Raw genomic sequence first — 17619 nt, forward strand, 5'->3', positions numbered from 1 at the left:
CTAGGGTTTTTATAGTTTTGGGTTTTACATTTAAGTTTTTAACCCATCTTGACTTAATTTTTGTATAAGACTTAAGGAAGGGACCTAGTTTCAATTTTCAGTGTATGACTAGTCAGTTTTCCCAGTACTATTTATTAAATGGTGAATTATTTCCCCATTGTTTGTTTTTGTCAGGTTTTTAGAGATCAGATGATTGTAGATGTGTGGTCTTTGATCTGAGTTCTCTATTCTGTTTCATTGGTCTATGTGTCTGTTTTTGTATCAGTACCATGCTGTTTTGGTTATTATAATCTTGTAGTATGGTTTGAAGATGGGTAGTGTGATGCCTCCAGCTTTGTTCTTTTTGTTTAGGATTGGTCTTAGCTATAAAGGTTCTTTTTTGGTTCCATATGAACTTTAAAATAGTTTTTTTTTCTAATTCTTTGAAGAATGTCAGTAGTAGTTTGATGAGAACAGCATGGAACCTATAAATTACTTTGGGCAGCATGGCCGTTTTCATGATATTGATTCTTCTTACCCATGAGCTTAACATCACTGATCATTAGAGAAATGCAAGTCAAAACCACAATGAAATGCCATCTAATTCCAGTCAGAATGGCAATTATTGAAATGTCAAGAAAAACAGATGCTGGTAAGGGTGCAGAGAGATAGGAATGCTTTTCCATTGTTGGTGGGAATGTAAGTTAGTTCAATCATTATGGAAGATGGTGTGGCAATTCCTCAAAGACCTAGAACCAGAAATACCATTTAATGTAGCAATCCCATTACTGGGTACATACCCAAAAGAATATATATCATTCCTTTATAAAGATACATGCACGTGTATGTTCATTGCAGCATTATTCACAATAGCAAAGACATGGAATCAACCTAAATGCTCATCACTGATAGACTGGACAAAGAAAATGTGCTACATATACACCACAGAACACTACACAGCCATAAACAGGAATGAAATCATTTCCTTTGCAGGGACATGGATGGAGGTGAAGGCCATCATCCTCAGCAAACTAACACAGGAACAGAAAATCAAACTGCATGTTCTCACTCATAAGTGGGAAGTGAACAATGAGAACACATGGACATAGGCAGGGGAACAACACACACTGGGACCTGTGGGGGTGAGGAGGGCAGGGGTTGGGGGGAAGGAGAGCATCATGAAAAATAGCTAATGCATGATGGGCTTAATACTTAGGTGATGGGTTGACAGGTGCAGCAAACTACCATGTCACATATTTACCTATGCAACAAACCACTGCATATCCTACACATGTACGCCAGGACTTAAAAAACAAAACAAAACAAAACAAAAGGAAGTAAAAAATAAGCCTAAGAGGAAAAAGTAAAATTATTTCTATCTGCCGATGACATAATCCTACATACAGAAAATTCAAAAAACTTCATAAAAATTGTTAGAATAAATAAATCCAGTAAAGTAGCAGGATACAGAATCAACTTACAAAAATCAGTTGCATTTCTTTACACCAATAATGATCTATCTGAAAAAGAAATCAGGAAAACACAATTCATCACAATAGCATCAAAAATAATAAAATAGAGGGTGGAACAAGGTAGCCAAACAGAACCCTCCAGTACTCAATCCCCTGCAGGGACGTCAAGTTCAACAAATATCCTCGCAAGCCCAGGCAGCACAGTGCGAAGAGAGAATCTACTTCCTTAGGATGCAAAAGGAATGTGATTGTGGGATTTTCCATTGGACCCTAGTGCTGACCCCACTGCAGTGGAACGCAGCACTGGGCAGAGCCTCCAAGGCCCTTCCTTCTAGGCTGGAGGCCACAGAGGGAGCCTTTAGATCCACCCTGGGTCAGAGAGGAATCTGCTACCCCAGCAGAAGGAATCCAAGTTCCAGTCCACTTCACAACCAGCTGACTAAAGTGGCCTTCAACCAGACTCTAAGACGAGGATTCACACTCAGGTAGATTACTGGGGAGGTGATTTAAGGAAGCGCCACTGCACGAGTGGGACAGTGAGAGCAGAGCAGTTTGAGAATCAATAAAGGGTATGTTATTGACAAGTTGCCTGTGAACAAAGAAAACGTAATTCCACTGGACAACACCAGGAGGCAGTGTTATACAAGCCTAAAAATAATTCCACCTGACCAGGTAGAGCGCAAAGATATTTAGTCTCTAACTCCCATCATCCTGGGCTGAGTAGTGGTCCCAGGGAATTAGTTTTCAAGTATGTCTACCCTGCCAGAGAACATGCCAAGAGAAAGGCTTTCCATAGAGTCCCAAGTTTACATGGCAGGACATCAGACGCATGGTCTAGAACAGTAGGTGCCGTAGGCACAGCACAAGGCAACACTCACTTGTGGACAACTTACTCACATGCAATAATAGTAAAAAAAAGGACCTCATAGAGGTTAAGAGTAGAATAGTGGCTACTAGAAACTGGGAAAATGGGGGGAAGGGGAGATGGAGAGAGGTTGATCAAAAGTACAATGTTATGTAGCTACTCTGTTGCACCGTAGGGTGACTACAGCTAACAATAATGCATTATATATTTCAGAGCTAGGATTCTGAATATTCTCAAAACAAAGAAATGATAAATGTTTGAAGTGATAGATGTGCTAATTACCATGATTTGATCATTACACAATGTATACATGTATCAGAACATCACATTGTACCCCATAAACATATACATTATGTATAAATAAACAAAAATATATTGTGTAGAGAAAAATGCATAACAGCAGGAGTTATAGACCAGTATCATTAATGTAAATAAAAAACACCAGCATAGACAAAGCCATATGACATATGTCACTCTCATACATGGAATTATTTCAGACACATTACTCAGTGCCTTTGGGTAGAGAGGCCAGTGGGAATGAGGATGACGGCTGAAGGGAAGAAAATTTTTTAAAAGAGGCCTAATGGGAATTGATGAAGAAAGTATGCCATAAACTTGGAGTGTGATTAAATCCTTCCATCTTCCTCTTTTGCCTCCTCTAGGTTACCAGTTCTGCTTTTCCTGGACCTGTTCCAGGCTCTCACGTTCCACATCACACATGGGACATCTGGTGTCAGGCTCCCAGAGAGCAGCTGAAATACAAGGGCACAGTCCTCCCAGCTGGTGGCATGGGGATCACTGAACAATACAACTCTTCACACTTTTTTAATGGAAAGATTTGAATAGGGGTTCACAGGAACAACCTGAGGCCCTGCAACTACATTTCCCAGAGTTCCCTGGGGTGATCCTAAGGTGACTCTGGGAGTGAGGCCACTTGGACAGCCAATGAGAGTACTTCCCCTGCACACTGTGGAAGTGAGAGGACTTCCTCATAGCCCTTGGATGTGGGAGGATTTCATTCAGTCTGCTTCCTGGTTGCCGGCTGAAAAAACCTGGTAAGTGGAACTCTCTGTAAGGGACTTGCAGCATACTTTGAAATTGAGGTTTAATCCTATCTCAAGTGTGAGTACAGGAAAGTTGATTCTACATGATGCCTGCATTTCAAGTATAAGTTTGTTCAGAAAGTCTAATTGGCACATACTTGGAGTCTAATGCTGTCACTACTCCACAGCGTAGTGGTGACAGTTACAGGTGCTTGATTCAAACTGTTGGGTTTAGAGTCACAGCCACTTTATAGCTGTGAGAACTTGGACTAGTCACTTAGTTTTTCTAAAACTCAGTTTATTTTTCAGTCAAATGGAGCTATGAATACTGCTTACTTAAAGGAGTTGTTGTGAGGATTAAATACGTGTATTAAAAGATAGCTAATATGTTTAAGGCAACTTTCTCAACAGGATTCCCCTCTTGGTTACTTGTAACAATGATGCTGACCCAATGGCGTGTTTCCTAAAGGACCCAGTTAGTCCTACAGGCAGCAAGCTCGTAATAATTCCTGCTCCTGTTGCACTAGCTGATAAAAAGCCCCTAATGATCCCAGATGTCCAGGAAGTTTAGATTCTGTTGTTTGCATTGTCTATGGGAATTGCTGGAGGCAAGTTTTTTCTTTTCTTCTTCTTTTTTTTTCTTAAGACAGAGCCTTGTTCTGTTCCCCAGGCTGGAGTACAGTGGTACAATCTCAACTCACTGCAACCTCCTCCTCCTGAGTTCAAATGATTCTCCTGCCTCAGTCTCCTGAGTAGCTGGGATTACAGGCACTGGCCACTGTGCCTGGCTAATTTTTGTATTTTTTTTTGTATTTTTAGTAGAGACGGGGTTTCACTGTCCTGGCCAGGCTGGTCTCAAACTCCTGAGCTCAAGTGATCCAGCTTCCTCGGCCTCCCAAAATGCTGGGATTACAGGTGTGAGTCACCGCACCTGGGAGGAAGTTTTATCATGGTGGAAGTATGCTTAGTGGAGAGGATCTCCAAGAAGAATGAATGACAAAAAAATTAACTCCTTCACTGTCAGACTAACAGCATCACCCCCTGAACATGGACTTGCAGAATTCTACAGAAGAGAGGAGACTGGCCTGGGCAAACAGCCCCAGGAGCTTGGGGCCCAATGGGCTTTCTACCCGGGATGCTGCTTCATGCCCTGACTGATGCCCACAACAACCGTACACCTGCTCTTTTCTGATTAAAAAACAAAAGACAGTCATACTGTTTGCTCTTGAATGCTTGAAACACAAAACAGGTGACACCACCTTTCTCCTCAAAAGGAATTTTTAAACTGTCAACTCTCTATCTGCACGCTGCCCAGAGACTTATTTTGTCTGGCCTTTGCTATCTTCAATAGTAGCAGCTGTTTTTCTTTAGATTTGCTTTCCTGGCCTGTTGCAAGTACCCCCAGCACCTTCCTGGCCCCAGTAGGCATTAAGTGGGACCAGTGAGAGGGATGCAGCCCTTCTGGACAGTAACAACTGTTGAATGATGGTCTTTGGGTGTGGCTAGTCCAGCAACTCCTTTTCATCCAGAGACTCAAAGGGCTGGCTTAGGAGGTGCTAGGTTGTATCCTCAATTTAGTAGGGTACCACGCTCTTCCTTCATGGTGGTAGAGACAAAAGAAAAGAGAAGGAATAGGAAAAGAAAAACATACAACACACAACACACACACACACACACACACACACACACACACACACACACACACACAGAGAGAGAGAGAAAGAGAGAAAGAGAGAGAGAGAGAGAGAGAGAGAGAGAGAGAGAGAAAGAAGCCACTCATTAGCTCTCCTTATAATTCTTCTAATCATTAATGCCAGAAATCTATGCAGCAGGTGTAGATGATTTTATCTCAGTCTGCAATTGTACTTGTGCTGATTTTAGCCTTAAGGCATAACAGCCCTATCTCACAGGCAGGCTACCTCTGAGTGAATCTGCTTTATTTGTTTATTTATTTATTTAGATATGGAGTTTCGCTCTTGTTGCCCAGGCTGGAGTGCAATGGTGCGATCTCGGCTTACCACAACCTCTGCCTCCTGGGTTCAAGCAATTCTCCTGCCTCAGCCTACCGAGTAGCTGGGACTGCAGGCATGTGCTCATGCCCAGTTAATTTTGTGTTTTTAGTAGGGATGGGGTTTCCCCATGTTGGTCAGGCTGGTCTTGAACTCCCGACCTCAGGTGATCCGCCTGCCTTGGCCTCCCAAAGTGTGGGATTACAGGCGTGAGCCACTGCGCACGGCCTGATCTGCTTTTAATTCTTTTATGTTTGGCTCTTGTTTATAACTTCTTTTAGAGAAAGAATAAGATTTCTTTAGCCAAAAAGAAAAAGAAAACCACTGCTGTATATTTAACGTATGTAGATTCTAGAGACCTGGAATTGAACAGTGAGTTCTGCCTCTCAACCTGCTCTCCAGGTGTACAACATCCAAGAATGTGATCTATTACTGAAGTGCCATGTCATGTAGGGATAAATCACAATAGTTGGTCAACTGTTGAAATTGATCATTCAACTAAACAACATTCATGAACTCTGCAGAAAAACACAAGCATTTTGCCCAACATTCAGGGCCCTCTAGAAGTTGCCTCATTCTGTGTATCTTATCTTTCCTTTACATAGTTCTCCAAAATGTCCACCAAGGTGGCCTAAGTCAGGTTTCCCCAAACCAGATACCAAGACAAGAATCCATGTGCAAGTGACTGAAGGAAGTGCTAGGAAAACCCCAGATGTAGCCTGGCTATGAATTACAACTCCAAAATGTGTCCAGACTCAAGGCAAGGACGCTAGGCTTTCCAGACCTCCTACTAAGTCATCGATCCAGCATTACCCTGGCAGGACATAAATCCCTGGCACTTCTAGCTCCTGCAAAGGAGGGCAAAGCAGCTTCAGGAGCCCTTAGGAGTCCTCCAAAGAGAGTCAAGATACAGGTCCTAAAATAGAAGAACACAGAAGGCAGGCCAAGGGCACTGTGAGATGGTAAAAGAGATCTGAAGAGATCCAGGTAAGTTATTGAAAGTTATTCATTCATTTTCATTCCCATGATAACTTCAGACCTGAATCCTTGCCAGATCCACGTTCCCTCTTAGGTACCCTGAGTAGGCCTATTTTATTTTATACCCTTCTGTACTTATGGTGGAAACCAATAGGTCTTTTTTTGTTTTGTTTTGTTTTGTTTTTTGGTTTGAGTCTCACTCTACTGCTCAGGCTGGAGTGCAGTGGCATGATCTTGGCTCACTGCAACCTCTGCCTCCTGGGTTCAAGAGATTTTCCTGCCTCAGCCTCCCTAGTAGCTGGGACTACAGGTGTGTGCCACCATGCATGGCTATTTTTTTTTTTTTTGTATTTTGTATTAGAGACAGGGTTTCACCATGTTGGCCAGGCTAGTCTCGAACTCCTGATCTCAAGCGATCCACCTACCACAGCCTCCCAAAGTGCTGGGATTACAGGCATGAGCCGCCGTGCCCAAACCCAATAGGTCTAAGGGGTCTCATTTGAGTCACCATATATATATATATATATATTTCAATTTTTTTGATTACTTTAGACAGGGAATGTACTCTCTAATTCCCTTCAAGCACTACCCCTCCTTATTTTATTATAGCTAGATATGTTTTGCCTTTACATTTCAATAATTTAACCAGAATATGTTCTGTTAAAAATCTGTTAATTGGGGGGCCATCAGACTGAGTGACTCCTGTGGTTTCATTCATTTTCATTCATTTTACTGTTTACCTGTAAACAGTAGAAAACTAGAGACTTCATCAATCGTCAACTAACCTCTAACTAGGGACATTTCATTCTAACCAACCCAGTATCTTTTCTTTGTCTCATTCCTGTGAACATTCTATAAAAGCTTCTCTCTTGCCCTCCCCTTTCCTCAGCAGAACATTGAGCCACCTGTGGTCTGCTGCTGACTGACTCATGAATTGCTGTTGTTCTAATAAACTTTAACAACTATTATGCCTAAAAATTTGTCTTTTAACAATTCCAGTGTTGACAGTACTGGAGTCTCCTAGAATCTGGTCTTTCTGGATCTTCAGATTGAATTTTTAACTTCGTATTTCTATCTCCATATAAGCTAAAATGGCTCGTTCAATATCCTTAAGTCTTATCACCTTTCTACTCTTTGTTCTGTGTTGAAAGGAGTCAGTATTCACCAACACTCCTTTAGTGTGACTTCGCCATTTCTTGGTTTTCATATTCATCTACTTGTTCACTGGCCATGAAACAAACTATCAGGATAGCTCAGTTGTTGCATTTCTTAAGCTCTTTTATATTTGATATTAGCTTGATATTCATGTTGCCTTTATGATCAAGTGAAATACTAACCAGAATATTTGGAGCTAACACTTTCCTTCAATACTTTGAAGATATACTTCTATTACTTCACTGAAGGATATTTCTGTGTAACATTCTCTTGCTGGCCTGATATTTTTTCTTTTATGAAATATTTTCTTTCTCTGCAAGATACTTGAGTAGTTGTCTTAAATTTTGACTTTTAATAATTTAACAAAAATATATTCCAGTGGCAAACATGTTATATCAAACTCTCCCAGAATTTTCTTTTGTTTTTCAGCTTCAGTTTTTTTCATCATTTCAGGAAAATATTTATCTTTAAATACATTTTTCTTTTTCTTTTCTTTTTTTTTTTTTTTTGAGACAGGATCTCACTGTGTCACCAGGCTGGAGTGTGGTGGCGCAACCTCGGCTCACCACAGTCTCCTCCTCCTGAGTTCAAGTGATTCTCCTGCCTCAGCCTCCGAAGTAGCTGGGATTACAGGCATATGCCACCACACCCAGCTAGGTTTTGTATTTTTAGTAGAGACAGGGTTGCACCATGTTGACCAGGCTGTTCTCGAACTTCTGACCTTATGATCTGCCCGCCTTGACCTCCCAAAGTGCTGGGATTACAGGTGTGAGCCACTGCACCTGTCCTTTGGTTAACTTTTAAGTTCAGGGGCACATGTATAGGTTTGTTATATAGGTGAACTTGTGTCATGGGGGTTTGTTGTATCACCTCAGGTATTAAGCCTAGTACCCATTAGTAATTTTTCCTGATCCTCTCCCTCCTCCCACCCTCCAGCCTGTGAAAGGGCCCAGTGTATGCTGTTTCCTTCTTTCTGTTAATTCTAATCATTTAGCTCCCACTTACAAGTGAGAACATGCAGGATTTCATTTTCTGTTCCTATGTTAGTTTGCTAAGGATAATAGCCTCCAGCTCCATCCATGTTTTCACAAAATACATGCTCTTGTTCTTTTAAGTGGCTGCATTGTATTCCTTGGCATATAAGTACCAGATTTTCTTCATCCAATCTGTCATTGATGGGCATTTAGGTTGATTCTGTGTCTTTGCTATTGTGAATAGTGCCACACATTTTTCTATTGCACTTTTTGAGTTCTCCACTTTAGAAGCACCAATTGTCTTTACATTGGATTATCCTTGACTGCTTTCTATTAGGTTCTATCTTAATTGATTTATCATTTCATTAGCCTTTACTATGAATAACAAGCTTTTCTTCCGCATAAGCAATGTGATGTTATATCTATATAGTTCCTTTCTGTTGATCATTATGTATTCTGTTCATCATTAATTAGTTCCATTTCTGTCCTTAATTAGTATTCTAAGGTATGAAATCTTTCTTTTCATAAAACTATTATCACTTTATTTTTAGCTGCTTATTACTGAGTTTATTTTACATGGTCTATAGCCCCAGATACCTGTAAAACATTTTTTTTTTTCATTCAGTTTATTTTTCTTCTTGAATTGGTTGTGGGTTTTTTTTTTTTTTTTGGTAACGTTTTCATGTTATGGTCTTTTCTTCTAATCCCAATCTCATAGTATTTTCATTTTGTTTTTTCATCATTTTCATGCACGTATAGCTCTGTTTCCACCTTTTGTGGCTTGAATCTGGTGTGGATGGTGAGATGTCCAGTTGGGGTTGGCATAGACTTGTCAATCAAGGAAAACGACGAGACAAGTCTCAATCATTTTAGGAGATGTATTTGCCAAAGTTAAGGATGTGTGCCTGGGAGGCAGGTCTATGCCTTTCTTCAAAGATGATTTTGAGGGCTCCAAATTTAAAAGGGAAAGGATGGAATGTTGAGAAGCACAGTTTTCATGTAAGAGGGGAGTAGGGAAAAATAGTTATTCATGGCTTTGTCTGGCTCAGTGAATCTGCATTTTTAACTTAAGATGACACTAACAAAAAGGAGAGAGGAAAAAATGCAAGGAATCTGCATTTTACATAACATACCTGGTGGCCCAGATACTGCTCTTTTTTAGCTGTGGTGTCAGCCAGTTGGTTAACCTGACTTTCTGTGGTGTCTAATTTTGAGTTACCTGGGATTTTTTAAATTGCCAAATGTTTTGGTTTTAGAATAGCTTCTAACAGCTCTGATACTTGTCCAGTTTTTTGTGGGTTTCCCTGAGGAGGTTAAATATCCTCTCCTTTTCCATAACATCCCAAGTCATGAGCAACCCCAAAAGCATAGCGGCTGTCAGTGTAAATGTTTGCAGCCTTGTCTTTCGTCACTTGACAAGCTCGAGTCAACCTTAAAGGCAGTCACTTCAGCCATTGAGCTGATCTGGCTTGGGGAAAAGGAGTAGCTTCAGTTACCTCTAGTAAGGTAACCACAGCATGTCCTGCTCTAAAATTTCCATCTTCTCTTGAATAAGACCCACCTGTATACTATTCTGTCTCAGCATTATCCAGTGGCATCTCTTGTAGGTCTGTCCTGGTGATGAGAAGTTGGTTAACCATCAGAACACAGTCATGAGGGGTCTTGTTGGAAGGGCCCAGCAAGAGAGTGGCTGGACTAAGATTATTACAGCAGGAAATAGTAATACTGGGAGAGGAGTAACAGCAAAATTGCATAAGAGGCTAACTGGTTGACAGATAGGTATTGAGTATGGTGAGAATTCAGAAGGGTCTCAATAGAATGTGGCACAAAAATGGTAAGGGGGAAGCCCATAATTATTTCTTCAACAGACTTGTACAGAAGGGCCGTGACTGTTATTACTCATACAAGGAGGCAGCCCTTGAGCTACAGGGTCCAGCTCTTGGCTATAATAGCCTACAGGTCTCTGATGATCAGCGTGTTTCTGAGTCAGTACCTCCAGTATTGTGCACACAAAGGGAGAAAGGCAACTTGTAGTTTGGGTGCTCTAAGGCTGGGGCATTAGTTATCATTTCCTTTCTTTGTTAGATAGCTGATTGTCTCTCTGGAGTCCACATGACGGAATCAGGTTGTTCATTTTTTAGGTATGCATATAGAGGCTGAGCCATAAGGGAGAAATTTGGTATCCGGTTTGTACAATAGCCTGCCAGTCCCCCAAATTCTCTAAGTTATTTCTTGGTGATGGGCACTGGGAAAGCTAAAGTTTTTCTCCTCTGTCAGGGTTAATACTCAGTCTTGAACTGAGATAATATGGCCCAAATACTTAACTTGCAGGAAGCACAACTGAGGTTTGTCTTTGGAGACTTTGTGTCCCTTGCTGGCTGAATAAATGTAGACTACTTTCCTGGGAGAAAGACAGTGCACCTGAACATACAACATCATCCACGTGCTGAATGAGTGTTGAGCCCTGGGGAAAAATTAAATCCTCTAAATCAGCTTTTAGTTTTTGGGAGAAGTAAGTGGGACTTTCTGTATGCCCTTGGGGCATTACAGTCCACGTATATTGCCATTCTTTCCAAGTAAAGGCAAACAAATACAGGCTGTCTGGATCTATAGGAATGCTAAAAAAGGCACTGCAGAGATTCACAACTGAGAAATACTGGCCGATAGTGGGTAGCTGATAGAAATGTACGTGGGTTGGGGACCACTGGGTGCCTGGGTATTACAATTTTATTTATTGCCCGCAAGTCCTGCAGAAATCTCCATCGTCTCCTGCTTGGTTTCTTTACAGGGAATATAGGGCTGTTGCAGGGGCTTGTGCAGGGAATAATGAGTCCCCTTTTTAGGTAATCTTGTATAATAGGGGCAGTTCCATTTATGGCTTCCTGTCGTAGAGGGTATTAAGGTTGGGTACAGGTTTCTTTGGGTTTATCTCTGCCTTTATTGGAGTGGCTGAGAATATTTTCCCTTTATCTGTATTTGATTGAGACCGTAAGTGGGAGGGGACATCCTTGAGCCAGCGCTCATCTTCTGGTGTTAACAGGAAGACTGGGGAAGTGAAAAGGAGTTTTATTGTTTCCTGCTCTTTATTCCAGTACTTTCTCTTCTCCCCTAATATTTCCTTCTGTGTCTCTGTTTCATTTGCCCGGCCACAAGATGACGTTTTAACATTACTAGCATTAAATTGTGGTACACTGTCAGGACATTTTATTATTTGGTATTTTTGGTCTCCTGACCCCAATTCTAAAAAAAGTTCACCTTTTGATGAAAAAGAGATATGGCATTCTGGATGTTGAGGAGATCACAGCCCAAAAGACTGACAGGGGCCCCAGGGCATATAAGAGACATATGGGACCTACTGAGCGTGTCACACATAGAGCCTGTGGTGAGGGAGCTGAACCCGATGAAACGGTAAGACATAGGTTTGGACTTAAAACATGAGATCATTTTATTAGACACATCCACCATGTTAATTTTTTTCATTACTCTGAGGAATGGGGTTTCTAAATAAGGTAGGGTTTATCAGAGATATAGTTGCATCTGTGTCAATTAAAGCTGTTGTAAGCTTATGGTTTATTGTTATATTAATGTCTCCCAATTTGTCGTGATGAGGTTTTAACAGCTCACGAGGAGTTTCCTTGTGGGCAAAACATGGGGGATGTGTGTCGCTTTTCATCTTGTAGCCACCTTATTTAGGAGCCAAAAACTGGGAGGCAGGTTTGCATGACCCAGATACCAGCTTGACTCTTCCCCTTGGCTAAATGAGTTTGGGATCCCAAAATTGAATTTCCTTTCACAGACTCCTCAGTGTTTTTAGTGGAGGTGAGGGGAGGTGAATACGACAAGAGATGCTCTGATGGTGGATCTTCTGTATGCAGGTGGTCCTTATTCTTTTGAGTAGCATCACCCATTAAGGGCCTTACCTTGTTTATCTGCCTCAACATTCCCAGTTATAGTTGTACCTAGAGGAAGACCAGGTGCTACCACTACTTCCTGGTCTGATGTGTTGGTAATATGTCGTAGTATTGATTTGGGGCATGGAACCTGGCTTACTCTTCCTTGCTTATCTCATGGCAGTTCATCAGCTGGCGGGTTGCCTCTGGAGGCTGTGGAAGCCCGGCTCCTGGTGGCTTCCCCAGCTTCCAGGTTTGTAAGCCAGAGAGCTCTAGCCCCATCAGCGCTGCACCCATCTCTATAGTTAGTTTCTACACACTTTCTTATACAACTCAAATTTCACTTTATTGCAGTCCATTCCCTCTGTTTTGTGATTTTTAGGAAGTCTTCATACTTTATGATCTACACAACTATTGTTTTCAAAGAAGTCACATTACATATTTCTAACTTTCTTTTCTCTTATTTCTAGAATTTAAGCCAGGAAGAAGCAGCATTCTGCCTTCTGGATTAAAACTGAAGATCAACCTACTTTCAACTTACTAAGAAAGGTATTAAGTGCCTTTCTGAGAGCTCTCAGTGGGTTCCCTAAGCATGTTCACTCTGCCTCCTTTAAGTCTTATATTTATGATCAAGATGAAAGGGTGAAAGGGAGGGATTTATCACTGCACAGAGGTTCTACTAGCGGATATATAAATCTAGTAGTGTTTTCAGTGAGCTCTTTTCCTGGTAACTACTTTCCAAGTGCTTTCAGCATTCCACCTTGAAGCACAACATCAGTAATGCACAATTTCTTACATTCAGTCACAGAATGTTCAAATATGATTTGGTTACAACATATTGCTCTATCCAGGACTCTAACAAAACTGACTTCTTTCAAATGGACATGGCAGTTGCTAAACTCCAAATCAACACTTTACCTTAAAGAAAAAGAGAAAAGGAGGGGAAGGATGGAGGGAGGGGAACAAAGAGAATGCAAGAGAGAAAGAAAAAGAGGAAAACAAATGCTTGTAAACAAATTATACCTAATAAAAGAGACATAAAGTAATTTCTTAATAGAAGGAATGATATTCTAAGTAAGAATCAAATGTTCAGGTATGTAAAAACTCCCTTCCTTTTGGATCAGCTTTTCTCTCTTCTTTACATCCTCAGTACAGATTCTAGGTTGGGGGGCAGAGAGAGGTTAGCATTGTCTGGCTACAATTTGTTCTGTCTCTTTGTCTGAGTGGTAGAATTTTAGAGCTTGTCCAAATGCTAAGAAAGGGTGCTGGTGCAAGTTAGGCTGAGAAGAAATGCCATCTAATAGATTTAGGAGAAATAATGTTGTAGACATCAAGAAGAAAGTTGGAAACTGGCAATTTGGGAAGGATAGCTAGGTCAGAAAGGAAAAATAGGAGAATACAGAAGAAATGGTAAGAGAAGGGAAAAGAAGATGCTTCACTTATCACCATTCAACTCAGGGCAGGTCCATTTGTACAAGGTCATCCTCAGGCCATACCACATTACAAAAGAGTTATTCTTGAGGTCTGTGTAGCACTGTTAGAATCAGAGTCTCCAAAGATGAAGACTCTATGATGGCAGGTTTAAAAAACTTTTTCTAAAAGATTTAACTAAATAAGGGGCATTTATTTTTTTGGTTCACATTACCTGAAAGTTAAAAGATAGCTTTCAGCTTCATTGAGGTCTACCCTCATTCTGCATTCTCCTGTTTTTCATTTCTTTGTAAACTTGGTAAACTCTTTGCTAGTGTTGTTCTTCAATAGTTTCTCACCAATAGCTTCAAATGAATACCCCACCAGCTTCTACCTTGTAGCAGAATGTTCATGCTTAGGTTTCAGCAGAAGTTCCTCAATAAAGTCTTGGACCTACTTAGGTCATATGTTATCCATGAGCTGAGCACCGGTCCTAGGGCATATGTATTCAAACTGGTCCCACCTAGTTCATGTGACTGTCCATAAGGCTCAATATAGGCAGCCTATTCTCTATACAGTAGCCAGAAAGATCACTTTGATTGTGGCAAACATTGTTCAATTACAACCCTTCCCTGAGGCCTCTCTCATTTATATTTCTCATTTCACTTCGAGTAAAAGCCAAAATGCCAGTCTTGGCTCCAAGGCTGCAGTTGCCTGTCAGATCGCATCTCAATCCATTCTCCTTCTCACTCGTGTGCTCCAGTCGCCCTGACTTCCTGAATGCTTTTTGAACTCTCAATGCAGTTTTCAGCTAAGGGCCTTGTTATTTTCTCTTCCCATGCTTGTAACAGTCCTCCTCACACATATCCTCAGGGCTTATTCTTTGGCATGTTCCAAATCTTAGTGATTTTTTTTTTTTTTTTACCAACTAATTTGAAATGGGAGCTTTCCCTGTGCATTTACTAACTCCTTTCTTTGCTTTAGCTTTCCCAGGGCACTTCCTACAGTCTAACGTATTGCATGTTTTATCCATGTATTCAGTTTCCTATGGGTGTCACTCCAACTCCCACTAAAACAAGATTTTCGAGAGTAAGCAAGCACTACATCAAGTAGGAAACACATTATAGCTATCCAGTAAACTATTTCTTGAGTTAATCAATCAATGGATAGTGAATCAATACTGTTATTGAGTGGGGAAGTTTGTATAAGGCTCAACTAAATGGGAAATTGAGTGGGTCAAGTACCACGAATACTGTACATGCTATTGCATGATTCTTCTGCCTATATCAGAAGATGTTTACAAGCCTATTTTAATTGATACCAATTGGAATCTCTCTTTTATTCATCACCAAAAGAACGATGAACAAGCTGTTTATCATTTGACTCACCATTTAATCTTGATTTCCAACTTCTCACACTTGAAAGAAGACGTGATAATACATTTATTATAGGATTCTGGGACTATTAAGTGAACTTATGCATGTAAAAGGAATTCATACAATAAAAGCACTAGAAATAATTATTATACTTAAAACTATTGTATTTTTACATATTTAAAATACAGCCATAACTAGCTTACTCAAATCCAAGTGTAAAGGTAATATGATTTGCTTTTGTTTTGTTTTCTTTGCTTAGGGGATCATGGACATTGAAGCATATCTTGAAAGAATTGGCTATAAGAAGTCACGGAACAAATTGGACTTGGAAACATTAACTGACATTCTTCAGCACCAGATCCGAGCTGTTCCCTTTGAGAACCTTAACATCCATTGTGGGGAAGCCATGGACTTGGGTTTAGAGGCCATTTTTGATCAAATTGTGAGAAGAAATCGGGGTGGGTGGTGTCTCCAGGTCAATCATCTTCTGTACTGGGCTCTGACCACAATCGGTTTTGAGACCACAATGTTGGGAGGGTATGTTTATAGCACTCCAGCCAAAAAATACAGCACTGGTATGATTCACCTTCTCCTGCAGGTGACCATTGATGGCAAGAACTACATTGTCGATGCTGGGTTTGGACGCTCATATCAGATATGGCAGCCTCTTGAGTTAATTTCTGGGAAGGATCAACCTCAGGTACCTTGCATCTTCCGTTTGACGGAAGAGAATGGATTCTGGTATCTAGACCAAATCAGAAGAGACCAGTACATTCCAAATGAAGAATTTCTTAATTCTGATCTCATAGAAAGCAGCAAATACCGAAAAATCTACTCCTTTACTCTTGAGCCTCGAACAATTGAAGATTTTGAGTCTATGAATACATACTTGCAGACATCTCCAGCATCTGTATTTACTAGCAAATCATTTTGTTCCTTGCAGACCCCAGATGGGGTTCACTGTTTAGTGGGCTTCACCCTCACCTATAGGAGATTCAATTATAAGGACAATACAGATCTGATAGAGTTCAAGACTCTGAATGAGGAAGAGATAGAAAAAGCACTGAAAAATATTTTTAATATTTCCTTGGAGGGAAAGCTTGTGCCCAAACATGGTGATAGATTTTTTACTATTTAGAATAAGGAGTAAAACAAACTTGTGTATTTATTACCTAGCTCACCAGTTATCAACTGATGACCCATCAGTTGATAACTGATGAGGGTATCTTTTGTACCCTTACATTATTTTAAAGAAAATCCTAGACATCAAATAATTTCACCCATAAAAATTTCAGCATATATAATTAAACAGCTTTTTAAAGAAACATAACCACAAACCTTTTGAAATAATAATAATAAAGGTATTTTAAAGATGGCCTTTGGTTATCTTGGCAATCAGTGATTTATGCTAGAAAGCTTTTAATGTTGGTTTATTGTTGAATTCCTAGAAAAGTTTTATTGGTAGATGAGTAAATAGAATATTGTGAAAAAACTTATTGTTTATAAAGTATATTAAAACACTGTTGGCTAATATAATTTGAATTAATTTTTTTTGAAGACTTAGGATATTATGGGGCTATGTACATCTTCCTCAATGCTGTCTTCCTCTGATCTTCTTTCTAGTCTCTTAAATTACTTTACTTCCTTCCACACTTTGCCATAAGAGAACAAACATGAGCTTTTCTTTATGTAGATCTGAGCTGAAATCTTGTGGGTGAATTACTTTTTAGATATGTGGCTCTGACTCCTCAGACATAAAATGGGAATGATGATTTTATAGTTCAGTGCCAGAACTAAACTCCTAACAAATATTTGTTATATGGATCAATTAATGTCAGTAATGTTTTTGGTACTAGGTCATTATTTAGTAAAAGTTGTTTTTCTATCTTGCTTGCTCCCCAACCCCTGTCATCTGCCTGCCACTTTCTTGATTAAATATTGATAGGATATTAGATGCCTAAGATCTAAGAGTGTGTTTTGTGCTTCAGAATCAGAATCTTGGCTTATCTATAACTCAGATTTTCTGTTTGTGGATTCCAGCGTCAGGACTAGAGTTTAACTTGCAGACTTGTTCTTACATGGTTCTCCCTCTTCAACTTATGATCACTGTAATAAGGTTAAGAGAACAGCATGGACTAGAATAAAGAAATTTTAGTTAAAAGAACAAGATACAAGCATGGGTATTTTATGCAGCAATGTAAGAGCTGGGAGATGGAGATCTTGGTGTGGGTGGTATCTTAGGAAGAGGTAGATATGAGACATATCCTTAATGAGAAGGAAGGATGAAATATATGTTTTAGTATTTGATGGCTTGTTATCTTCCTTATTGTATTGGCCTTTTTCAGTACAATCTGCTGCTATCTTGTGGCACTGCCAGGCCACTTCTGGTACTCTTGGGCAAAAATTAGTTTCTCACATTCTGACCAGGACCAAGACACACTGACCGGATCTAAATGTGTCTCAAGGAG

At 40.2% G+C, this 17619-nt stretch overlaps 1 protein-coding gene and 1 long non-coding RNA gene across 5 annotated transcripts; one reads left to right on the forward strand and one right to left on the reverse strand.

Annotated features, from left to right (window-relative positions):
• The first annotated feature begins 3266 nt into the window (after nt 1–3266).
• NAT1 (N-acetyltransferase 1) lies at nt 3267–16714 on the forward strand. Of its 4 annotated transcripts, none has more exons than XM_032288006.1 (3): nt 3267–3371; nt 12836–12914; nt 15411–16714. In XM_032288006.1, exon 3 carries the CDS (start codon nt 15417–15419, stop codon nt 16287–16289), a length of 873 nt encoding a protein of 290 aa, XP_032143897.1. In that variant the 5' UTR covers nt 3267–3371; nt 12836–12914; nt 15411–15416; the 3' UTR covers nt 16290–16714. The 4 variants fall into 4 exon arrangements, with proteins under 4 accessions (XP_032143897.1, XP_032143901.1, XP_032143898.1 ...); XM_032288007.1 differs by lacking the exon at nt 3267–3371 and adding an exon at nt 4232–4608; XM_032288009.1 differs by lacking the exon at nt 3267–3371 and adding an exon at nt 11263–11883.
• On the reverse strand, nt 14699–14850 carry LOC116558180. The gene is made up of 2 exons (XR_004271896.1): nt 14781–14850; nt 14699–14741 (listed from the first exon to the last, which is right to left on the reverse strand). It is a non-coding gene; the product is annotated as an uncharacterized LOC116558180 (long non-coding RNA).
• Nucleotides 16715–17619: the final 905 nt, after the last annotated feature.

The sequence above is a fragment of the Sapajus apella genome, unplaced genomic scaffold, assembly GCF_009761245.1.
Source record: "Sapajus apella isolate SASKATOON/1434 unplaced genomic scaffold, GSC_monkey_1.0 scaffold21, whole genome shotgun sequence".
In the NCBI taxonomy this organism is placed as follows: domain Eukaryota; kingdom Metazoa; phylum Chordata; class Mammalia; order Primates; family Cebidae; genus Sapajus; species Sapajus apella.